Source organism: Lissotriton helveticus, chromosome 5_1 (assembly GCF_964261635.1).
Source record: "Lissotriton helveticus chromosome 5_1, aLisHel1.1, whole genome shotgun sequence".
In the NCBI taxonomy this organism is placed as follows: Eukaryota; Metazoa; Chordata; class Amphibia; order Caudata; family Salamandridae; genus Lissotriton; species Lissotriton helveticus.
This window is the reverse complement of record NC_136065.1, coordinates 558,738,971-558,764,641: the sequence shown is the minus strand read 5'-3', so window position 1 is coordinate 558,764,641 and position 25,671 is coordinate 558,738,971. Positions and strand designations below refer to the sequence as shown.

General features: G+C 43.2%; 1 protein-coding gene across 1 annotated transcript in view; it reads left to right on the top strand.

Annotated features, from left to right (window-relative positions):
• The window catches only part of LOC144754725 (lysosomal acid lipase/cholesteryl ester hydrolase-like), a 101,176-nt gene extending 76,340 nt beyond the window's left edge, over nt 1-24,836 (top strand). Inside the window, exons 6-10 of the mRNA XM_078642882.1 lie at nt 2,772-2,908; nt 3,804-3,950; nt 6,095-6,166; nt 9,620-9,691; nt 22,501-24,836. Coding sequence (XP_078499008.1) covers nt 2,772-2,908; nt 3,804-3,950; nt 6,095-6,166; nt 9,620-9,691; nt 22,501-22,734 — 662 coding nt within the window. The 3' untranslated portion in view covers nt 22,735-24,836. The remainder of the gene's footprint in view (nt 1-2,771; nt 2,909-3,803; nt 3,951-6,094; nt 6,167-9,619; nt 9,692-22,500) is intronic.
• The last annotated feature ends 835 nt before the right edge of the window (nt 24,837-25,671 follow it).

The following is a 25,671-nucleotide window of genomic DNA, read 5'->3' as shown; positions in this document are numbered from 1 at the left end:
AGTTGGGAGTGGGAGCTGTGCTTTCACAACTTAATGTAGATGGTCAAGACCAGCCCATTGCTTTCACTAGCAGAAGGCTGACCCCCAGAGAGAAACGTTGGTCAGCCATTGAGAGGGAGGCCTTTGCTGTGGTGTGGGCCCTGAAGAAGTTGAGACCATACTTGTTTGGCACTCACTTCAAGATTCAGACCGACCATAAGCCCCTCTTATGGCTTAATCAGATGAAGGGTGGTACAAGGTGATCACTAGAACTAGTGAGCATCATATACCAGGCCAACTTCTCACACCATACACCACCTGCAATACAACAGGTAAGCTTCTGGAACTTTTTATGAGGGCTCAGAAGTATTGGACTGGAATGATCAGTAGGACCTTGAAACGACAACTTCTATGTAAGGAACTTAATTGTGGAATCCAAAAACTAGCAGTACAGTTTTCTTCAAAGTCTATACTGCAGGAGTCAAAAAAAGAAGGCTGAGGTAGCCCATCGGCACAACCAGTAAGTACATGCATGCAAGGAGTGTCTGAGTGTCTCATATCTGGTACGGCACCTAGAAAACCTGCATTTCATCCGCTTAATGGCATCTTCAGTGAACTGGCTGAAGTTGTGCCTCCTATTTTGACAAACCTTTGCTTTTCTTATGCCTAATCTTGGTACCCGGCAATACAAGTACTTAATCCCTTGAAACACAGAGGTTACAGAACATCATAGTTTACTTTGAGAAGAGATTCAGTAAATCACGCTTGGGTTAAATAGACATCCGACCCTGTTGAGCCCATGCATGCCTGCACTTCTGCTGGCACGAGTTGCATTGTCAGAATGGCAGTTGGAACTGTTACCCTATTCGAAGCAGGAAACAAACACCTGCATCACGTATCTCCGTAGAACTAGATACTCTGTTGACAAAGTCCCCTTAAATATACTTCAATTCATGGTCCTTCTGCCACATTGTTATCTCCTTGATTTCCATCTGAAGCCCTGTGATGGATGTAAACTATTTGTAGGAAAGCCATCCTTTTTGCCCGGATCCACCTCCATTTTTTTTAATGATGCTGGGTGTTGGTGACTCAAAGTGCACTGAGCTCTGCTAACCAGGCCCAGGGTCTATGCTCTGTTCCCCAAATTTATATGGTGATTGGTTTAACTCTATTTGTTTAACTCCAATTGACTAAGACAACCTACCTGTAAGTCCCTAGTATAATGTAGGCCATGTAGGGATAGAGACCCCAGTGGATTTCATGCACTTTGTGTGCACCGTTATGGTGCCTGTTATCATTTTAAAGACATTTTTGCCTTGCAGGTTGGTTTTTAAAATAAAACAATGTCCAAATTTGACTTTAGAATTAAAAGTACTACCAAAGTCCAAAACTACATTTTTATTACTTATAAGTCACCCCTACGGTCTGCCCTAATTGCCCCAAGTTCAGGGTGCTTATAAAAAGCAGGGACAATTTAAAAGATGTTTTACATACCCTGGTAAAGAAAAACAGCCAGAGCCGTTTTTCTCTATTGTAGTGCTGCTAGCCCAATATGGTAACCTAGGGAAGGCTTGATTAAAATGTATAAAGTCTATCTTTGCATTGGAGCTAGCAAGCAGTACCATTCTAAGTATCAAATTAATGTTCACATTAAATCCAGCAACTTGCCAACGTTGGTGTAAATGTAACTGGTACAGGAAAGTAGTTTTAGAACTTACTACTCTGAGGTTACGTAAAACAGCCCAGTAGCAGCCACTTCTGATTGGTCAGCCTATGACAGCCAAGCTGCTCCCAGAGTAGGTGTGAAGAGGCCTGGTTCTGCATTAATACAGCCATTTGGTTGGAGAAGATTTGTTTCCCGGAGAAGCCAGGGAGAAAAAGGGGGCTGAGGAGATAAGCTGGACTTCAAAGGCAGGAGAACAGATGTCCTAAGGGCCAGGCCAGCCCCCACTTCGTTGATCCACTATCAGATGAGAGCCCCCAAATTAGATTAGGAGAGGTGCTGGAAAGGGAAGTGTAGTCGGTGGTTAGCCACACCTTTGGGTTTAGTTATACAGACACACACCAAGGAGAGATATTCTCCATTTAGGTTTTTGAGTGATTAGGGTATACTGGGTCAAAATTATGCCACACTTCGCAGGAAGTGGTCATAGAAGAGGGAGGTAGCTAATAGGTTACCCCTATTGGTTAGGGTGTCCCCCCTCCTGCCAGCCCAGAATGGAGGATAAATATGAAGGAGCTGAGAACAATGCTTGGAACAAAAGAGGAGAAAGGGCGGTCCTGCTGGATCCCTGGACCTCACCATAGAAGGCTTGCACTCTGAAAGACTGCACCTGTTGCACTCACAAGGCTCCACCAAGAAAGGACTGTGCCAGACTCAAAGGAAAATAAGTGGATTCCTTGATTAGCAGATGATATATGTGTCATTAGTCAACAGATTTGAAAACAAAGAATTTGAGATATACTGACTGCCAGTCCTCAAAATCTCATCACACTACATTTATGAAGTGCTTGTTAATCTATTCTACAACATGTTAGCTTGTGTGAGATACATAAGGTAATATTCCTACCAAGGGTTGTGCAGGATGTGAGTATCTTGTAGAGATAAACATGCCTGTTCTATGGCTGTTATGGGCTTTGGGTAGCATGTATTTACGGTTTCTTCTGTTTAGATTGGGTAATAGTTCAATAATACATGACTTCATTGAAGATACCCACACTAACAAATACTTGCTACAGATAATTAACTTGTTCTTCTCTTAAATATTGTTATTGCATTTATTTTTCTGCAGGGTTTATAGCCTTTTCAACTATGCCAGAGCTGGCAAAGAGAATCAAAATGTTTTTTGCCCTTGCACCAGTGGCTACGGTCAAATTTTCCAGTAGCCCAATGGCCAAACTAGGGATCATTCCAGAATTCTTTGTCGAGGTACGTGATTTTTTGTTATAATATTTAATGGTATATTGTCATTTTATTATAACGTTCTGTATGCACGAGCTCACAAAAGTACATGTATGAGAACTGAATAATGTTCAGCTAATAAGAGCATTATCTGACCCTGACCAGTTGAGCTTAATTGAGTTTCACCATCTAATCAATGTAATATTTTTATGTACTCAATGCGCTACTATGTGTACAAAAACATACAAAATTGTCACATACCTATTTAACAAGCCAACTTGAGGTAGTTGAGAGTTGTTTGAAAATATTCCGTTCTGAGTACTTAATAGTTCGGGCACTTAAAAAGGGGGAGTTGTGATGCTTAACTTGCTGTCAATAAAAGTTTAGAGAGCGCTCTTTTAACATGTTGTTGACACTCAAAGAATTGGGCAAAACGGTAGTAATCCACACAGGTCAGTTTTTGGTTACTTGAGCACTACAACACTATGCATATAAGTGTAAACAAATCTAGGTTTCCAGTCTAATATCAGCCGATTTACTTTGCAAATGCACCGTGATCTATTTTGTTCGCCTTAATTTCTCTTAAGGTAACATTTCTCCACGTGGAAAAATCACCATTTCCCTCTCTGACAAATTAACTTAATGTGAAACAAAATACACCAATAAAGGGGAATGTGGGAATAATTAGTCAAAGAGCCTTTGAATGAGAATCTCTCAATTTGTCCTTTAGTATCACTTTTGTGCACATTCATTAAACTGAGAGACAGCAAAAACACTTGTGTTTAAGGTCCTCAATAGCTACGTTTTAAAATATTTGCTTTTTTTCCAGGGCTAACTGCTACAATGAAAACCTTTGATATGTATGTAGAAGTGAGAGTGAAAGTAATCCAATGTCTAAGAATTGTTTTTTGTTTTTCTACAGGAACTATTTGGCAAGAAAGAATTTCTTCCACAGTCTTATATAGTGAAATGGTTCGCTACCCACTTTTGCACCCATGAAATTATAGAAGAGCTTTGTGGCAATATCTTTTTTATCCTTTGTGGGTTTAATGAAAAGAATCTGAATATGGTATGTACATGTAGAAAAAGACTTTTCTTTTTAATTTTGTCTGGTTTTTAGCATCTCTGGTTTGAAATTGTTAGGCTGTGAAGATAAAGGGATAACACCTACGTCTCTCATATCTCAGATTACCTTCATTATGCACTACATGAACAGACATGGCCAACAAGCTGTCCTTGTACACAGAGCCAAATGCCACTAACTTGCTTAGCAGCACAAACTAAGAAGCTCTAAATACACGTCAAGCACATGAAAGCCCATTCCACATTGTACCTTGCTGCCAGCATCATGTCTCACTCTTCACCCCTGAATCATCTTGAGACATGACCAAATCTGCAGTTCTGTAAACATCTTATAAAGCTTTGACTGCACAAGAAGGGGGAGGAGGACCTGCAGTCTTCCTGAAGTAATCGTAGGCTTGCACGCTCCAAATCTGTCGCCTTTTTCTCCTTGAAGCTTTTCATCTGACTCATTACCCCTTCTGTAGTGTCTTGCGAGATGTAGAGTCTTGCAAATTAACAATGATGGAACCCTTTTGGCTACTAATGAATTCCATAGAGTTATGACATAATGATTAAAGTGTATTGCTGTAAAGCCTGCTTTAGAATGTTGAGTTCGCAGTAATACGTTATACTTATAATGATGTGTGTTATTGAGCCCCATGTGTGGCATGGTCATTGGCTGGTACCCGGGCCGGGATGGGGAGACGCTACAAATGGCAACGAGATAGGGGATAAGTAACCCGAAGTTTGACAGTGCACTCAGAGAGATTCCTGTGGTTCAAGCAAACTGCTTGTGCGTGGCACCCTCAAAGTACAGAATCACCGTTTAATGCATGTGGAGTCAAAGCGCAGCTCCGGCCTCTGCGAAGCAGTTGAAAACTAAAACATTCAGAGAGAATCTGCACGTCATTAGTCGAGAACATGTTGGTCAGGCTGAACATAAAGGTACCACGCCACTACACAACATAGAGTACATGCAACAGCGTGGTCCTCCTGGCAATTGCTTACAAGGCAAAATACTGTGTTAATTCACGTATTGAAATCCTGACCACAGAGAGAAAAAAGGAAGAAAACACGTGGTATTTTCAGAATTAATTCAATTTATATTCCTTAGAATATTTTTGGTAACGCATACATATGTTAAAATGTTTATATAACAGTCGCTCCAAAGAGCGCCTAGAAAAGTATTCAGATGTGCTCATGTGCAGGGTGATATTGAAAAGAAGAATGAGGATTGTCTCCGAATACTTTTACACAATTTTAAACCATGGCTAAAGTGCCTCAAATTAGCCAATGCAATATGCCTGTTTGAAAAAACAATCTTCTGCTCAAAAGTAATAATCCATAGCTAAGGACTGGTGGTCACTAAATCCTAACACACCATTCATAAGGAAGTGACGCAGTCTGACTCAATTTAACAGGTGAGAGAGCTGGGGAAGTTTGCCTCAGTGATTCTCCAACCAACGATCCGTGCACCAGTTGTGACGCACCCTTATTTTACTCTATGAATAACTGCAAAGTAGACGTGTTTGCATCTAATTGAGGAACTGTGTCTGGTGCATCAAAAACTGTAGGAGATGGAGGTGTAACAGAACCTTTCATGTTGAAGTTGCAGCAGGGGTGGGTGATAAAGTTTGCCCCAATGTACACTCCTGCGAATTAATATCGGGCTTTCGGTCCTTCTTAGTATATGGTGGATATAATATGAATTACTATGAAGCTAGAAGCGGGTGTATAATTTTTTTTATTTTTAACTTTATTGGTGCATGATGCTCGGTCCCGTGAAGACTACTGAATGTTTGCCATATTCATATGTATGCAAATCCAGCCCAAGACATAGGTTACCTTTAGAATCCACCGCTCATTATTAAAAGGAAATACAGCTGATCTCTCCTTAGAGCTCCTTCAATATTGAGCATTAATGCCTCATTTGCATGTGACGGGTATAACTGGTGGCTTAAAACCAGTTTAGTAGAAATTCCCTAAATTCAGATGTTACTATTTGTGTATTCAGTTATTGAAAATGAGCAGTTACGTATCAAATCAAATGCTTTTGTCAAACACTACTTTTTGCCTAAAATCTGTTTGAATGCACACATCTATAGTGGGAAACAAAAATAATGTTTTTCTTAACATTTATTTTCTCTCTAGAGTCGAGTGAATGTATATTCATCACATTGTCCAGCTGGAACATCAGTACAAAATATGGTTCATTGGGGCCAGGTAATTCCTTTTTATATATTTTAAATGTTTTGGAGACCTTTGCTACCTCATTAGTTACAGATTAAATTCTATTGTACCACTTTTGGCAAGCTGTGATTCTCATGTATGAAGTCTGGTCATTTCTTCTATTGTGTTCAGTTTCCCCCCATTTCTGGTGCTCAGTTAGGAGTGAATCGCCACACTTTGTCTTCCACGAAGTATGTGGTGAAGTATTTTATCTCAAGCATTCAATGTAGGAGTTCAAATATCTGAGGAAAATCTGCAATGCAAACTTTACTGGGTCTGCATTGGTTTATGCTAATAAGTGGTAGTAAGCCTGCAGTATCAATGGTACAAAATGTGATAGCGTGTTGCTTAGGGAACAGGGTGAATTCCTGATCTAAGGAAGTGATGCTCGGTTTGGGCTTGCCTCAGGTTGCTGTTAGGTACAGGCTGGCTCATGGAGCCACCTCAAGAATCTGCCAACATGGATGTTTTTAATTTGACAGCGTGATTCCCTGGACCTGGATTGACCTGACCAAAACTGAATTCTGCTGCTGTCTGATTTTGCTTCTATATGGGATTCTTAAATATTCCTTTTTCAGCTTTGCCATCCCCAGAGGGGGATTTGACAGCTTTTAACAAAATGTATAAATATGCACCACATGTGTCTGAAGCCTCCAAGGAGAGAGAACCCATGACTGCTCATACACTATATTTTATTTCAATACAAATTACATTGGAACTGTTTATAGATGTTCATACCAACAGATTTTCAAAGCTGATGGGCAAAATAACACTAAAAGGGATTGTTAGAGCTACAGAGTGTTCACTTTATTGAATGAAAAGTACAGAATTATGGAAAAATAGTGTCTATTTTCCCTGTTGACTTCTGGGAAAGAAGTTGTTGTCCCACTGCTCTTCTGGCTCTTAGTTGTGGGCTTCTTTTCACAAGTCCACCCCACCCTGTGGCAAAACCAAAGTAGATGGGTATAAAGGCGTACGTTCTACCCCTGGACCTGCATAGCCTCTTCTCTCATGGTCCTTATTGGGTCCCTTCCCTTTTCCCTTCTCTTGCTTGGGCTCGGATTTCAGTAGATGCTCTTCGAGACCAATTAGTTCGCTAGAGGTGAGAGTGTTGATAGAAGACTTGGTTCTATTCAGAACTGATGGGTCAGTAGAGATAGGCGTGTCAGCTGAGGCATCTTTCAGACAGCAGGCGGGACTGATTTAGGGTGTGTACGATTCTGAATTACGTGATTTGGAGGTAGTGCATTTTTGTTGGGAAACAACTTCTGAACAGAAAGCAGGACCAGTTTCATGTGGGTGTTTTCCATACATGAAGGATGCTGGTAATGGGTTAGGATTTTCCCTCATCTGTGGAACATTCCATCCTCCTCCAATGACATCCACTGTGTGCCGTGCCAATCCCATCTCAAGCTTATGGTCGAAGCTTCACTGCCTCAATATTGGCGGCTCTACCAGTGACTGCTGGTATCACAACAACTTCTAGATTGGCGATGGGTACTTCACTATGGGTAATGCACCCAGGGTCAGGTAGCGCACAAAGTGCACCAATTTCATGCTTTTGCAAGTCCCAATGATTGTTGCACACAAGCTGCTTAAAATAGTACTTCCTTAGAATCATGGTTCATCCTCAAGATGAGTTCACCATGGACCACCAAACTCTCCGGACCCCCTTTATTTCATTGGATTATGTGGACTAATCCTTTTTGGCCAGAAAGTATTTAAAACTCAAATGTACATATGATGCATTATTTAAAGGTGAGAACACTTTGATCTTGGCACAGCTACGTCTTCTCTTTGCCATGTTGTTTTAGCAAGGCTCTTCCTAATGCTTCCATGGAGGAGTTATTCTAATTCACATTTTGGTATGTTATGTTATGTTATGTTATGGAATCTTGTATAGCGCATGGCTACCCCAGCAACGGGGCGTCCCAGCGCTTGCAGACATGCCTGAAACTAGTGCGACAGAGGATGTGCTAGATGGACGCAAACAACCAAGTTTTTATGAGTTTAAGGAACAGCAGATGGTTTGAAGTGGCTCGAGCTTTTAGGGGGATGGAGTTCCAAAGCTTAGGGGCCAGGTACCTGAAGGAGCGGCCGCCGGCTCTGCTCCTCCGAATCTTGATTGTACATGCTAAAGAAAGATCCGCTGAGCGGAGTGCGCGCGTAGGGATATAAAAGGAGCATAGTCTTTGAAGAGTTTGGGGGCCAGCGCTATACAAGATTTTGTGGGTGAGGCAGAGGGTCTTGAATTGGATGCGTTGCTTTATAGGTAACCAATGTAGTCGCCGGAGAAAGGGGGATGTGTGACAGGTTTTGAGTAAAGCAAACAGAACACGGGCAGCGGCATTTTGTGCTCTTTGCATCCTGTTTATTGTAGTCGTGTTAGAGCCTAACATGAGGGAGTTGCAATAGTCCAGATGAGAAAGGACTGACGCCTGGACTATGAGCTGGCGGGTAGGGGGCTAAAAAAAAAACCAGAATGGGTTTGAGAGAGCGCAGACGCCCGTAGCAGGTGCCCGCCACTTTTTTGGCATGGGATTCCAAATTGAGCGAGTTGTCAAGCATCACTCCTTAGGTATAGGAGCTGATCCCAGCGCAGGAGGCCACCAGTGCTCGTCCCATGTCTGCGTGCCATTGCCAATCAGGAGTACCTCTGTTGTGGAGGAGTTTAATTGAAGACAGTTGTTAGATAGCCACCTAGATATGGCCAGAATGTCTTCTTGTGTGCATGTAACATTATCTTGTCAACGGGCATGAATAAAACTATTCTGTGTCTCTGGTCTCCAATGAGGGCTACTATATTTTGAACAGAGGGACCAAGTAATGGATGATCATAAAAAGATCACTTGAGTATTTAATGCGATTGCTTCCTCCAAAGTTGGGCAAGCTATATTTTTGGAGCAGGCTGGAGGCGAGCGTACATGCTGAAAATGTACAACTTCTCGGATATTATAAATACACACACATTTATAATACTTGTATCAACTCAGTATAGCTTAAGGCTGTCAACATCATTAGATTTGAGGCTCTAGAATCCATTTCGTACTGGTGCAGTTGATTAGAAAACAGATTTGCAGTAAAACTGTCATATTTTTAGCCTTTGTTTTATTTACTTTCTTAGATAGAATTTTTGTGTGAAAAAAATGGTTCCTAGGTCTGGGCTATAGCAAGTCAATATATGATTGTTACATTTAGTTGTAGGATTCTCTGTCATACCAGAGCCTGCTCATAGGTCAGCTAAGCAGTATGGGGCGGCCTGGATGTGCATGTCTGACTTATTTCCAATAGATTAATGCTATAGAATTTTAAATAGGTCATGCAGGTTTCCGCCAAGAACTCTCTTCAATAGATACTTGTTTGTTTTTTACTGTTTTTCTGCAAAAATAAACTTCATTGTTTTGCGTATTTAAAATGATGCATATTTTGTACTTTGTATTATTGTAGGCTGTGCGAACGGGTGTGCTGCAGGCATTGGACTATGGGAGCAAGGCTAAAAACATGGCTCGTTATAATCAGGTAAACTGTTTTGGATTAAACTACTAAGAAAATGAAACCATGTATGAGGTTATATTTTTCACACTGTTCAAAACACGTTTCGATTACCGCTCATGACAACATTTGCGTGACAATCTTAGACATCAGATTGATAAAAAGACGAAAGTGTCAGAGACACTACTTTTTCATCAGCTTTGAGTTCGTTTAATTAGCAGCTCTGGAGCTCCTTGAACCTTTGTAATTTGAAGGCTGCAGAAAAGTGGGTTGCCTGTGAGCTTTAGAATTGTTCTGGTTATGACGCGTTTGGCAGCAAGCACCTATAATCGCGGTTTTAAAAAAAAACGGATTACTCCAGTGCAGCAGGACACCATTATTTTGTAATGGACACCCTTATATAACGTGCATATTTATATAAAATGTCCCAGTATCAAAATACATCCTTGACGCTTACTCAAAGATTTTCTTCTTCTTCCCTAATTCCAATAATATGCCTTACAGCTGCGGATTTCTTTGTGTGTGTGTGTGTGTGTGTGTGTGTGTGTGTATATTCACTGAAAAAAACATAGGTTTTAGATATGTTATAGTTAGGAATTAGCATTTAAAAAACCTTTGAAATTCACTGAAAAAGCCATAGGTTTCCAACATGTTATAGTTAGGAATTAACATTTATAAAACCTTACAAATTCACTGAACCATAGGTTTCAGGGGTGTTATACTTAGGAATTAACTATAACATATCTGAAACCCATGGTGTTTTCAGTGAATTTCAAAGGTTTTGGAAATGACAATTTTTAAATGTATTAATTGTTATATTTAATTTTCTGGTACTTATTTACTAAATTTTTTAGACTTTCTTTTTAGATATTTTACTTTTTAAATTACATTATAATTACGTTATACATTACATTACAAAATATACTTTCCCACCGTGAATTACTTTAGTTTAAATACTTTGCAAATAGGCAATAGACTTAAGTACAGTAGTTACAGTTGTTGCAATGGGCAATTTCAAACACAATGCAACATTGAGCTCAATGTGAATTTATAGTTAAATGCAATTAGTTACTTTATGGATTACTTTCCTAGCCACAGGACTGGATCCTAGATTCAGTCCTGGGACATCTCCTGTAAACAGTTGAGTAAAAGCGTTTTGGTTACACTAGTGAGTTTTAAGGAATATTATTGTATTTTAAAAATTAACACTTAGAAATGTTTTCACATAGAATCACCAATGTTATCCTATGGGAGAAAATTCACTCGCAATGCCACAGAGGCACGATGTGTATTGAAAGGCATGGGGGTGCCCCACATGTGCACCCCCGGAGTCCCTGGGGGGCTGCAATGGGCCCCCCAAGCAGTCTCCGCATGACTTGCCGCCATGGAAAGGCATGTTCACGGCAACATTCTAATATGGCTGGCGGTGTCTTTCAGACACGCCACCATATGGACCCTTTTCCACCCGGTTAACTTGTCGACCAGGTGGAAAAGCGGCGGACGTTCTTTTCGTACGCCACAGACCCCCCAGCCATTGTAATATGGCGGGGGTCTTTTCTGCAGGGATGGCGGGCGGATTACCCCCGCCAGGCCGGCGGTGACTACCGCCGGCCCGGCGGGGGCGATCTGCCCGCCATCCTAATGGGGCCCTTAGAAACTTTTCTGGTGAAAACCAGACAATGGATTCCTATGGAAGGAAATACAAGTTACTGGCAAATACGGTTAGAATTACTTTTCAGGGTCAGTGCTGGGCTAAAAGATGCCGCACTGGGATTCTCTCCTAATAACAGGTGAGTAAATTGGCATTCGTTGTTTAGGTGAATATTTTAAAGTTCCAAAACTCCACACTTAGAAGAATTTCCATCTGAAACCAGTCAATTTTAGCCTATGGAAGGAAATTCAAGTTACTGGTAAGTATGGTTAAAATTACTTTTCAGGATCAATACTGGGCTCAAAGATGCAGCACTGAGGTCTCTCCTGATAACCGGTGAGTAAATTGGAATTCGTAGTTCCTCTGATTTCACTTCGGTCCAGTATGTATAGAGTAACTTTCCTAAACCATCTCCTCCCTTCACCACTGTGCAAATAAGCCCTCTAGCGTGTTTTAAGTTGGGGAAATAATTCCCCTTCAATCCTGAGGGTCCCCAGAGTGCAACTAGCCCAATAGGTACATCCAGTAAGCGCCACAGAGCTGCGTAGCAGTGAGATGTAAAAAGTGGCACGGCCTGCACCACCTCTCTGCAACGCAGCGCAGTGGCGCTTCCTGGAAGCACCTGGTGGGCTAGTTGGCCCCCATGGTCCCTCATGAATGAAGTTGAATTAATTCCCCAACTTAAAACGTGCCACAGGGCATGTTTGCTCACATCACCTCAGGCCCCGTCCCCTCCTTTCATCACAGTTGAGCGATTAAGTCCCCTTCAATCCTAAGGGTCCCTAAGGTCAAACTAACCCACTAGGTACCTCCAATAAGCGCCACAGAGCTGCGTTGCAGAGAGGTGTTAAAAGGGGTGTGGCCTCTGAACACCTGTCTGCAACGCAGCTCCCTGGCGCATACTGGAGATACCTGTTAGGCTATATGGCCCTCAGGGATCCTCAGTATTGAAAGAGATTTAATTGCCCAACTTAAAACGCACCACGGGGCGCTTCTTCACAGTGGTGAAGGAAGGGGGCGTGGCCTGAGGTGACATGTCTGCAAACATGCCCTGTGGCGCGTTTTAAGTTAGAGAATTAATTCCTCCTCAATCCTGTGGGTCCCTGGGGGCCAACTAGCCCACCAGGTACCTCCAGTATGCGCCAGGAGGCTGTGTTGCAGAGAGGTGTTCAGAGGCCACACCCCTTTTTACAACACTCTGCAACGCAGCTCCGTGGCGTTTACTGGAGGTACCTGGTGGGCTAGTTGGCCCCCAGGGACCCTCGGGATTGACAAGGAATTAATTCCCCAACTTAAACCGCGCCACAGGGTGTGTTGGCACACATGTGAACTCAGGCCCAACCCCTCCCTTCACCACTGTGCAAACACGCCCCGTGGTGCGTTTTAAGTTGGGGGTTTAACTCCCCTTGAATACTGAGGGTCCCTGGGGTGCAACTAGCCCACCAGCTACCTCCAGTAAGCGCCACAGAGCTGTGTTGCAGAGAGGTGTAAAAAAGGCGTGGCCTTAGAACACTTCTCTGCAACGCAGCCCCCTGGTGCATACTGGAAGATTCTGTTGGGCTAGTTGGCCCCCAGGAACCCCCAGTATTCAAGGGGAATTCGTTCCCCCTCTGCAAACACGCCAGGGGGCGCGCTTGCAGAGTGCTACAAGAAGGGGGCATGGTCTCCGGCGCGATGCCGGTCTTTTTCTTTTTTTTGTTTGGTTTAAGAAGGGGGGCTGTGTGTCCCCCCTTTTTTTACTAATATTTTGGCTCTGGGGACCCCATCCCCAGGGCCTGCCCCTATTTTTTTTTTTAAATAAAAAATTTGGAAATGGGGCCGCGCGGCCCCCTCCAGAGGCCATAATTGCCCCGGGGACCCCATCCCCCCCGGCATGGCCCTTTTTTTTTTTTTTACATCTAGGAGGGGGGCTGCCTTGCCCCCCTCCTTAGGCCATTTATGGCCCGGGGACCCCATCCCCGGGCCGGCCTTTATTTATTAATTTTAAATTTACATTTTGGGGAGGGGGGCGCGTGGCCCCCCCTCCCGGGCCACTTGTAGCCCCAGGCACCGCATCCCCCGGGTCCCCAATCCCCCCCGCGGTCCAGCTGGCATTGCTTTTCCATACGGGGAGCTGCTAAGATGCATCTACCCCTGTGGAAAAACAATCTGCTTTACTATTTGGAAGAGAGAGCAGGGAAACCTGCTCTCTCTTCCAAATAGCAAAGCAGTTTGCTATGGCAGGGTGGGAGCCCCGAGGCTCCCACCCTGCCATAGCAAACTACAGTGTCCCGGGGGTGGGCACCCCGGGACACTGCAGGAGCCGACCCAGGGGAGTGGCAGTCCCCAGGCCCATCACAAGGCTCCAGGAGGGAGGCCTTGCGCCCCCCTCCCACCATCTGCAAAGCCCCAGGTGGTGGTGGTCCCCGGGGCTGGGGGTCAGTCACAGACCCCCCAATTTAAATATTTAGTGCCCCGGGGAGGTGGCGGTCCCCAGAGAGTGCGGGGGGCTCAAGCCCCCCCACACAGGGTACGTATATTTAAAAAATAAAGCCCCGGGGGTGATGGTCCCCGGGGCTGCAGGGGGGCAGTATGGCCTCCCAATCAAAAGTTGAGCCCCGGGGGTGGCGGTCCCTGTGTATCGGGGGGCCTTAGAGGCCCCCAACATTAAAGTCTTAGGCCCCGGGGTTGGCGGTCCCCGGGTCAGTGTGGGGGGGGGAATTGTGCCCCCCCACACTTTATTTTTACCATACCTCCAGGATTTGTCCCCCCTGGGGGCTAATTAGCATTGAAGCGCGGGAGCCCGCACTTCATTTTTTTTTTTTTGATCAGCAGGATCCGCGCACTCAGTGCAGATTTTGCTGATTTTTGCTGTGTTTCTACCCTGCCCCCTTTTCGCGTTTTGCACGTTTTTTAATTAGGTCTCTTATGCCTCGGTACCACCGAGGCACAAGATGGCTGCCAACACTTCCGGATATAGAGTGTTGACAGCCAATTAGAATTCAGCTTGTGCACGGCAGGGTGCGCTTAGGGTGCGCGGATCCTGCGCAGCCATAGATATATATGTACTTTTAAATGTCATTTTTTCAGGAACTACTGAACTTATTTACACCATTTAAGCAAAAGGCACGTGTCTGAACCAAGGTGTAATTCTGTTCAGCAGTTCGGGCTGTAGCCGCAATGAACGGTTCCTATGGAAAATTGCATGGGGAAAACACGTTTTGGGACCCCCCTTTTTTCTTGGCCTCGCTTGGCGAATCACCCCGAGACTTGCAGGATAGGAGCGGACCGGAGCTGGCCATTAGTTTTGAAAATTTTGCGAAGATTCGTCAACCTGCGCCAAAGTTATTCCAAATAGAATGTCCGGATTTCCTATGGAAACTATCTACTGGTGGCCGCCAGGTTATAATATATATATATTTTTTATAACTGGAGTTTTCTGTGAAACCTCCCGTGTGCCTTACCTGTTGAAACTCATCTTTGTCTCCCCATAGTCCTGACTGTTTGTCTCTTACACCTGCCGTCTAGCATGTTGCTTCTGTTTTACAGTCATTACGCTATTACCTTTTCAACAGTAAGTGCACTTGTCGCCTTTCAAAATTTTCATACATCAAATTCTCCTCTTTCAAGCTGACTTTTGACTGGTCCTTTTAGAGCTCTTATCCAATGCTATCATTATTTGTTTCTTATAACATCAGTTGCTTACATCCTTCCTTAATTCGATCATATCCCTTTTTCGGATTCTGTATATTTGGCTGCTCGTGTGTCGATTTGCCGGTATTCAAAGTTGTCCAGTCAAAATAACTTTATCCGATTTGACAAAGCAAGTCATGAAGGTATCATCGTTTAAAATCAATTCCTATTATTAAAATACAGTTTCATGTGTGAGAATGAAGCACCCCCAAAGTTTTCTTTCTTCACCTTGAAGATGCTCAGAAGTTTCCATCCCTTCACCAACACAGCTTTTCTTCAGTGTGTTTTATATCTCTTCTGCCATAGACACTTTCTTACTTTCATGTATTTATTCTTGTACCTCTTAACCTGTCGTCTTTCCTCTGTTCCTTCCTTATTATGGATGCTAAAGCCAATGATGGCTGCAAACTATGGCGATTGGATGGGTGGGAAAATTGGTTAATACATTAAAAAAAAATAATAATAAATTAAATACATAAAAGAAATAAATAGAAAGGTACTTACCATGCTTACAGGAGACACGTCCTCCTCGCTCTGGTCGTCGTCTTCTCCTGATGTCACGTCCAGCTGGGCTTAATGAATCCTGTCGCTGCATGTGAGCAGTGCCAGGATTGGAGATAGCAGCCTCTCTCGCTGCTTCCAAGGACACTGGAGGTTTGTGTAGGCTCTCAACCTGACTGTCTAAGACAGCTGGGTTGAGAGGTGTAGAATGCTCATGTCAGTTTGGCCGTTGTAAGACGGCGGCCCAAGGAACATCCGCGCTATAAACTAGTGCACAGTCAGCTCACCACTAATGCCACTCAGTAGGCCCCGCCTCAGGACGAATTGATTAAATAAAAATGGATGTGGATGTGGCCAACCTAGTGGCGGATTTAGCTGCCTGTCAGCTTGATCAGCGGGTCTCTGGCCCTACACATTCGACTGGGCATCTGTTGGACCCTGTTTTTACTAATATTTCGTCCCTCACAGTTCAACCGCCGGTCAGTATGGTTTGGTCTGACCACTTTTTAGTCCCCTTGGCTATTCAGGGCATTGTACCTGTGCGCAAACTAGACACCCCTCTCTGTCTTTAACGACCATGACATAAATTAAACTGGGATCAATTCCAAATCCATCTTTCTGCTTCTTTTCCGGTGCTACCGATGGATCCTGACAAGGCTAATGTAGCCTTTTCTGATTGGATCAATCAGCCGCTGGATAAGCTGATCCCAGCTAAATGGTCCCGGAACCGCACTTCAAAATCTAACCTGTGGTATAATGAAAAATTAGCTGTGCTGCAGAAAACCTGCAAAAAGCGTGAAAGGTTTTGGAGGAGGGATTTTGACTCATTATCTAAAGAGCGCTATCGGGATGGAGTAAAGATCTATCATAAGGCTATACATACTGAGCGAGCTGCATTCTACGCTAAAGAAATTAGTAACAGCACCGATCCCGCAAAGAGTATCTTCTCTATTGTTTCTGGTCTTAAAAATCAGAAGGGGGCCGCTGTCCCACTGATAACCTCGAACAGGCAATGCGAGGAGCTCGCCTCGTTCTTTTTAAAAAAAGGTTGAAGACATCTATAAATGTTTTCTCACGGCCCATTCCGGTTGCCCTGAGATATCCAATAATGGTACGATTGCCACCTTAGAGGTTTTTCCTCAGATTCAGCAAGACCATTTACTTGCCCTCTGCTCTAAAATTAAGTCAGGCTCACAGGCCGACCCACTGAAACCTGATCATTTCAGGAAAATTTTACCAACCATTTCTCCTCTGCTAGGTCAAGTGATCAACAGATCGCTCAGCTTAGCTGTTGTGCCCACAGCATGGAAATAAGCTAGGGTGATACCATTGCTTAAAAAACCCTAATTGGATTAAAAAAAAAAGAGAATTTTAGGCCAATTTCATTGCTTCCATGGCCTGTCAAGATCACGGAGGCATATATTAACTCCATTCTCTCAGACCACTTGACCGTCAACAATACTTTAGATCCCTCGCAAAATGGCTTTCGCCCCGGCCATAGTATTGAGTCGGCACTTTTGGCTGTGACAGAGCATCTCTGGACAGCATTGGACGCAGGACAGACCTGAGCACTGATCCTCTTGGATCACAGTAGCGCATTCAATACTGTGTTCCATGCAATTCTGTTATGCCGTTTGGAAGAGACTAGCATTGGTGGCCTTGCTTTGGAGTGGTTAGCGTAATATTTCTCTGATAGGACCTATCAGGTGACCGCTCCCCCTTTCTCCTCGTCCGCCTTTCCCATCAAGCACTGGGTGCCACTGGGTTCTTCTCTGAGCCCTCTGCTCTTTAACTTGTATGTACAACCTTTGGCTGCAATTGCCAAGAGCAGAGGACTGACTGTGGTCTCCTACGCCGACGACACTCTGCTGGTGGTAGCCCTCTAGAGCAACTCTAAGCACGACTCTTCTAAGTTTCAAGGCGATCTTGCTGCAGTTGCCGGTGGATGACAGCTAACTGCCTCCAGCTGAACGCCAGCAAGTCGGAGGTGTTGCTGGTGGGTAGGGATCATGGGTTATGGAATGAGCATTAGTGGCCCATTAATCTAGGCACCCCCCCTCCTCCTAAACAGGTTGTAAAGAACTTGGGGGTTTGGATGGACACCTCTCTCAGTTTTCAGACCCAAACGAAGAAGGTGGCGGGCACCTGTTTCGGGTTGTTGCGCGGTCTTAACCCTATTTTGGGTTTCTTTGACGCCCCGACCAGACAGACTATCATTCAGACCCTGATTACATCTAGGCTTGATTACGCGAACTCTCTGTATCTGGGGGCTAACAAAGTAGAAGTACACAGGCTGCAGAGAGTACAGAACGCCGAAGTAAGAGCTCTTTTGGGCCTGCGCAGAGTCTGCTCTGTGACTAATACAATCCGTCACCTTCATTGGCTGCCCGTGGCTCAACGGATTGAGTTCAAGGCTCTCTGCATAGCCTTTAAAATTTTGAAGCTCGCCTCCCCTAACATTCGGACTGATCTGCTCTCCTTTCATGTCCCTTCCCGTCAGCTTCGTTCCATGGGCCAACATTTGCTAGTGGTCCCTCTGGTTAGGAGGACCCGGGCCGGAGGCCGTTCCTTCCGTTCTCTAGAACTCACTGCCCCTCCATATTCGAGGTCTCGGCAATCTTCTTGAATTCAGGAAAGCCATTAAAACTTTTCTCTTTTCTACTGTGTATGTTGCTCTGATTCCTCTTTGTGTTGTGTTAGCGCCTGGACGCCTCTTGGCTGGGGCAGCTGTCGCGCTCTACAAATCTTTTAATTACCATTTTAGTTTTCCCCTCTCGGGCAATTAAGTGGAGTGATGCTCCACCACTCAGGCAGAGGACCCACCCCTGACTAAAGAGTATCCTTTCGCCCTGGGGTTTCCTGCTTACTCTCACCAGTAGATTCTGCTCATATCTTCGGTGTAACCGTTGCTTCGCAACAGTTGAGGTTTGTGCCAAACGTATATAATTTTTACAATTGAAAATATGCCTGATAATTCTTGCATAGTACTTGTGTAAAACCTCTGTCCAATTTGCAAGTCAAGAAGTAGCTTCTGGCATCCATATTGCATGTCTTTTCTATTATGGTTTTATATCATACATAGTAGGATTGTACAGCGACTGAGCTTTTATTGGTTTATGGCCACCCTAGGAATAAAAAGCTTTTCCTGAATTGGATTCCAGTGAGACATAATGTGCTCGCATTAAACCGAAGGCACTTCTGAAGTACCCCCTGATTGTTTATATATAGTGTCCCATGATACACTGGCCGCTGCTGAGATCTCGACCCTGTAGAACATCAGCCAAGGCCTCTTTATCCATTGTTACTGCAAAAATATCATTTTATTTAGGCTCTAAAACGAGAAACATACCAGTGTATCATGAAGTGCCCCTTTTACACATATGATGTTGGATTAATTGTAGAATTGCTGATTCATTTACCAATAAAACGGTAGTGCATTTTATTTCAACAAGTGGAATAGGCACCAAAATCCCCAGAAGAAGTGGGTATGGTTGTCTGTGCAAGAAGCGACGCTGCAGTGAAGAGTGGGGCTGGATATATTGCTTTGCTCCTGGTCATGCTTTGCGCTATGCTGAATGGTTGAAGCTAGTAAGATGCTATCTTTTCTGTGCAGCAACATATTTAGGCCCTAATTACGATGAATATGATGTCGGTTGGGGTTGCCTCTCATCGACATAGTCTAGGTGGGAGAACCTACTGACCGGAAGTCGACGGTTACCGATAGGCTTCTCATGTCGGACAGCCCAACTAGAAAAGCCTGTGGGAACAGACATCATAATCTGATGGCTGAAACGCCATCCGTAGGGGATTATGTGCGACCTCCGACTGCCAGTCGGTCCAACTGGCTGGTGAAAACTTCGACCGCCTACATTGTAATTAGGCGGGCGGACTTTAAAACATGAATGTTGGTTGAAAATCCTCCGACCACAGGTCGGAGGATTTCCGACCGACCTCCAAATGAGGCCCACGGAGTCTGTTTGCTTAATGTTTGTTTTGAGCTATGTAAGCATGACGTTATATCTGAGACCTTCAAAACTTTTCAAACATTCAGATTTGAGCGGAAGGCTACCAATTTTTTGGCCCCATCCCACCTCCAGATTTAAACCTGTGATCCCACAGCTTTCTATTTCAAGTCAGAGCAGGTCTCAAAAATTCAGAGTGAAGAAAATAAAGCGCCATCTGCTTGCTCTTATATTCTGCTCTTATATTCAGAAGCTTCTCTGAAAGGAGAACCTGAAGTGTCCAGCAGATGACCGGGCAGGTGAAAGAGGGTCATTCACCATGCAGTGGCCCATCCACGCCTCCTATTGCTCCCACGAAACATATGCAAAAAAACGTTTTGGAACAATTGTTTACAAGAATTAGAGAGGGTCTTTGTGTTTTGAAGCCTCGACTCCTCCAACATCGGCAAGAGGCTGCCAGAGATGGCACACACTCTGTTGTCATTTGGTGGTGAGCAGAGGAAATATTCAGGAGAAAGGCATGTTGATGATTTGAAGAAGCACTTCCTAAATGTGTGTGTCCCATGACTGGAAAACACAACAGTGTGCAGCTGTTGATCTGAAATATGTTTGACTCCCATACTGGAATATGTGCGAAGTGCTTTTTTACCTACTTACTAAGTGCAGTTTAATACACTGGTGGCTGTCAGGTGGCCTTGTGTCACTAGAAAGTGACAGCTTGGGGCTTTTTAGTTTAACAGCATTTTGGATGCAGCAACATTTAAAACCTTCCTTAAAATGATCAAGGCAAAACTGCATATCCCATCGTACAAAAGTCTTTTGGCTAAAGAAACTGGGCTGGCTGATGGTGTCATGTGCTTGTCGAATGGAAGTCAGGGTTTGACAGATCTCAAAAGATTGCTGCATAAAATTCACTGCTCTGCTTGACTTGCTGAAAGATAATGGAGTGCAAAGGCACAATGAGAGTGAATCGATACTGGAGAGTGATGAAGGCGAGGGAAATGGGAAAAGTGTGTGATGACGAGAGTCGTGGAGGAAGAATGGGTGAAGGACCATGAGCCTGCGTTCATTGTGTCTTTGGAAAATTGGTGCTTTGGTGGAGAAGCAATGTGTGCTGTGGAGTGTTCGGAGTGTGGGATATGCCACTAGGAATCAGGGGGCTCATGAAGAGAAGGGCTGCTGCAGCATCTATCTCCTTTTAGTGGGGTCTTTGTATGCATTTAACTTACTCCTGAACGTGTACATAAGTAAATAATCCAGTCCAGGGGAAACTCCCTGCTTTTGGATAGGGAATACCACACCCTCATTGTGTGAGACACTACACTGAAAACAGGCTGCAAATATTCAGCCTTCAGGATGGGTTAGATATGATTGTAGTCAGGCGTGTAAGCACTGAACATGTGTGTTCATGAAAGGCTTGTGTGTCTCTAACTGGTGGCAGAAATGAATCTGTTAACAGACACTGTGCCCTGTTGCAGGCACTGGGGTTTCTGGCAAGGTAGTTCCTCCTTAGTGACATGTGATTTCATTTTCAGTAATGACTTAACAAGGCTACAGTCTATTGACATAATTTCTAGTGGCAGCAATATTATGCTAGTTAGTCTGTTTGAAATTTGAAATTGTCTACCTGTTTTGTCACAAAACGTTGGTAAGTATGCTTTAGGGCATTGCGACTGGTGCGGCTGCACTGGGTGCTGACCTGTGGACGGGGAGCGGACCTCAGTGAGGGGGGTGCTGTGCTTAGCAATAGCTTACGATTGTAGAGATGAGGGGTACTTGTGCCCGGTGGTAGTGAGGGAATCCGAGGAGGCGGTCATGGGATGTGCAGGCGCCAAAAATGATTGTTGTACCGGACACCACCAGCTCGAAAGCCGGTCCTGGCCTTCACCATCCAAAATCCATCTGTTTCACAGGGAACTGTGACTCATTCAGGCCCTATAGCTCTTCTTGTCTTTGGAGAAGGATTGTAAGTTGAGTTGATGGACTCCATACCAAGTGGTCGTCGTTTAAAACCAATGACTTCATCCTACTCAATAAAAAGCTAAAACACTCAAACTGGTTCTTTACGATGACTACTTATTTCCTGCTATTACCACGTAGTATTCTTGAACAGGAGGGGAAATCTAAATATTTGGCTGTGTTGCAAAGTATTTTCATTTAATTGGTAATGAGTGAGTGTTACAGAGTCAGGTGGTATTTATGCATGCTTAAGCTTTTGGGAACCGATTCACAGAGATACATCTTGACTAAAGTTTTAAGTTAAGTTTGTTCATAAACCTAATTTTACAACCAAATGTATATTTTCTACACCTGCCAGGAATTCACAAAGGGATTAAATCCATGAAGTACTGAGGATTTTCTGTCAGAAATGCAGAGAAATCTGTAGCAGAAAAAGAAAAATCCCACTCAGGGTGGGTGGGTCAGGGGGATGGACGTTCCAAGGCATAATAAGCCTTGGAAGTTTAGGAACACCAACAACCGTATGTTTGTGGGCATTTCCAAACTCCTAACTAATCCCATTTCACCATGTAGTCCGTTAGAGTTTCTCTCAGCCAGGGTCTGGAGTAACTAACTTAGTTTCCGGGATGGAATTTGGAACAGATCAGCGTTGGACTTACAGGGGGGCCGGCAGGGTGGTGATGGGGCCTTCTCCGTGTAGAAATACTTTCCTCACTGAGTAAAATAAATTAATAACTGTGTATTTGTACAGGATTCTTCTTTTTCTTTCAGTGTAGAGTTCTCTGATATGTAGACCTCTGCACTGGGGGAATTGGGTCCTTTAGGAAATGGTGTATGCCACCCCCAGAAGAAGACCTGGAAGCCTGTGCCTGGCGCTGCTTCCAGGCAGATTTTGGGGAATTATTGGCGAATACCTAAAAGCTTAGCAAAATATTTAAAGAGAGATCTACATTTTGGCCCGTACTTTGAAAATTTTCATAATGAATAGGGATATTTGTGTTTTAAATGTATAGCTACAATATTACAATGAAAGAAAACACTGTGGTGGGAGTGCATGCTTCTCTAACAGACCAACTGTTCTATTGTTTCAGACCACCCCTCCTGTCTACAAAGTCAAGGACATGACGGTGCCGACTGCAATCTGGACAGGTGGCCATGACTGGCTGGCAGACCGGAAAGATGTAGCCATGTTACTTACTCAAGTTACTAACTTGGTATTCCACAAGGAAATCCCAGATTGGGAGCACCTGGACTTTATCTGGGGTCTTGATGCCCCTGAGCGCATGTATGATGACATTCTGAACATGATGAACAAATTTTCATAGCATTCCATGCATTGGATGTCATTATAGGCACACTGTTCACTGAATAGAGGGCCAAATATGATACATTGGAATATCAGTCTTCAAAAAACATTGAAGAAATAAGGACTTGCCTTCAATATCTGATACTTGTGGTTTAATCTCGCACTTTTTAATCTGTGAAATGCCATCATGCATACATGGGCGTTAGAGAAATATTGAATTAGAGTCACCTATGGGTTTATGCTTTGCTCACGGGAATGAGATCCACATTTGATTGGCTAAACGCCCTACATCTAAAGAAAGTTTACTGATGTAAGGTACAGCAGTTTCTATTGATGTTGATGTTGGAAATCACGTTAAAGTGACAAAAGAAGTTTTTTTTCGTAGCGTTTACAAAGACAAAAATGGCCCCTTCTTCAGGCAAAACCTGCTTATAAATGCCTTGTTTAGGTAAACATTTACAGCCTTTCTTTGTAAATCCTTTTGTCACTAGAGCATTCATTGACCAGAATTTGCCTGACAAATAACCCAAAAACCATTTCAGCACCCTGCCTCAATGACAGTGATCCAGTACAGTGACCTTGTTGTTTCATAGTCGACAACCCAAAACATTCCCAACTCAGTACCTCCTGATGTGGACAGATGATTATATTCGTTTCCCAAATTGAAGCCAAGGACTTGCCAGCAATTCATGGAATATATTTTTGCCACATAATAACGAAGCTTGTGAAATTGCCACTTTTTTGGATAATCTTCCTTAAAGAATTGGATCTATGGAGGTTAAATCCTGCCAGAGACAATACTGAACTAAATGTGAAACATGCCTTAAGCTGATATTGCCTCTTAACTGGTGACTCTTATAGTGGTTTTTTAATGCCTTTGATACACATGGACGATTATGATGTGCTTTTTTTACAGGCTGGAAATACCTTTTGCATACTTTTTTTTAACCTTTTTCTGTCATCAGTATTTTATCATCCTGTATCCTGATGTGCCATTTAAGTAATGTGCCTTAGAATAATACTTGACGTTGCCCCAGGAAGCACTTATGCCACAGAAATACTGGTCACAAAAGAAAGCCTTTAAGTAAAAGTATTTTAAAACTTTATTGATTAAAACCGCAGGATGATCTGTGAAGCTAAACATGCATTGTGCAAAGCAGGAGTATATAGCAAGAATTTCTTGAGGTAACGCAACAAGAAGCAATACTTGCTTAACATTTAATAGTAATTAGGCTCCTATTTTTTGGTACCATGATATTCCGTTGCTCAGTCCTGTGAACAAGATGCTGGAGATGAACGCATTCCTATATGGAAATATTCTATAGTAAATGTTCATGAAAAATGCGTTTTCTTTTTTCCCCTGCAGAGGTTTTTTTTTTTTTTTTTAACAAGAAAGATTGGATTCTATGAATTATTGCAATGACGTTGGAATTGTTATTATTTTCAATGGGATACAAATCCAGCGCTTGCAGGAAAATGTTTGATAGTCTCCATGCTACCGTTTGTTTTGCATTGGGACTGCAAAGCGCTCGACAGCAAGGCAATGGCACTGTAGTATCGGAGAAAGCAACACCAGGTGTGGATTGTCCATGTATTGAGGGTCCTGCTCATGGCCATTATCATCACTCTGAGATATGTGTGAAAAACATTCTCCTCTTAGTCAATTTAGTCAGCTTAAACTAGAGCTTTAAATGAACATATCAGACGTACATATTATGAAGGCACTTAATACTTGAAATTAAAGAACAGTGGGATCAGAGTGATTTTCATCTGCCAGAATCAAGTTTGAGGAGTTCTGGTACTTATTTTATTTTTATTACAAAACTCAGGAACACTCCTCATCTTTTCACTAAACTACTGATATCTACTGCATATGTCTCCGCACTGAAACACCTCCACTTATTTGCTCTTATACAATCTCCAGTTTTATGGGACCTGGAGGCTACTGCTTTAACTTCTCATCTCCACATTTCATTGACTCCACCTCTGAATATTTAGGCCCCAACGTGTCCACCCAAATAGGTTTTCTGCTTCTGGCATTATATTGTTTCCACAGAGGTGCTCAGTCTTATCAGGTGAAATGCTAACAGTAGTAATAAAATTAACATTTTGGGGCTTAAATGCCAGCGATATGAGATATGTTGAATTTCTTTTATTAAGATCACAGGATGATGCGGTGCATGAACAATGGTGAAAGTGAGATGGAGTAGAGGAGCTGCATAGTGAAATATGTGACTTTTCATACACCATATCTGGTTTTTGCCTAACCACATGATGATTGTGTTCAATAGCACTTTGAGAATTGTACTTGACCCTTGAGTTCCCAAATAATCCTGGACTGTGCCCGTAAAAGTATGCAAGGCACACCTAAAAATGTGAAACAATATAAATGGTCTGTGGGTTTCAGTTTAGAATTCTCAACACCCAAGTTCTCATCACTTTTAAGGTTTTTGCTTTTCTGTCTATATTAGATTTTCTACATTTTAGTTAAAAAAAAAGTTTTATAGGCTTATACTTTCCCATAGAGCTGTACAGAAAGCACCATGTCTCCTCGGAGACTTTAGCTTTAGCTTCCTACGCTGATGAGTCTGTTAGAACCACTGTGGACAGCTAATGTTAATCTATTTGAGGAAGAGCACCTTTTCACCATGTTAGTCAGTGGTGAATGTAGAATGTTTTAAAAGGAAATCCTAACTCTTCGCTTCCCATAAACAAAGATACAATTAGTAAATTAGCTCTTCATAGAAGAGCAGTAATTAAATGAGTAAAAATACATGGTGGTCACGTTCTTAACCAAGACGTTGACTAGACTGGCAATGTAAACGCCATTCGGGCATGGTGGATCCATATCCAAAGAAACAACTGTGCCCAAATCAGACATAGTAATTGTCTTGATTACTAAATCTGCTGGTCCTTGATTTTTGGAAAACATAGTTTTGGGTTTTTAGGCCTTATG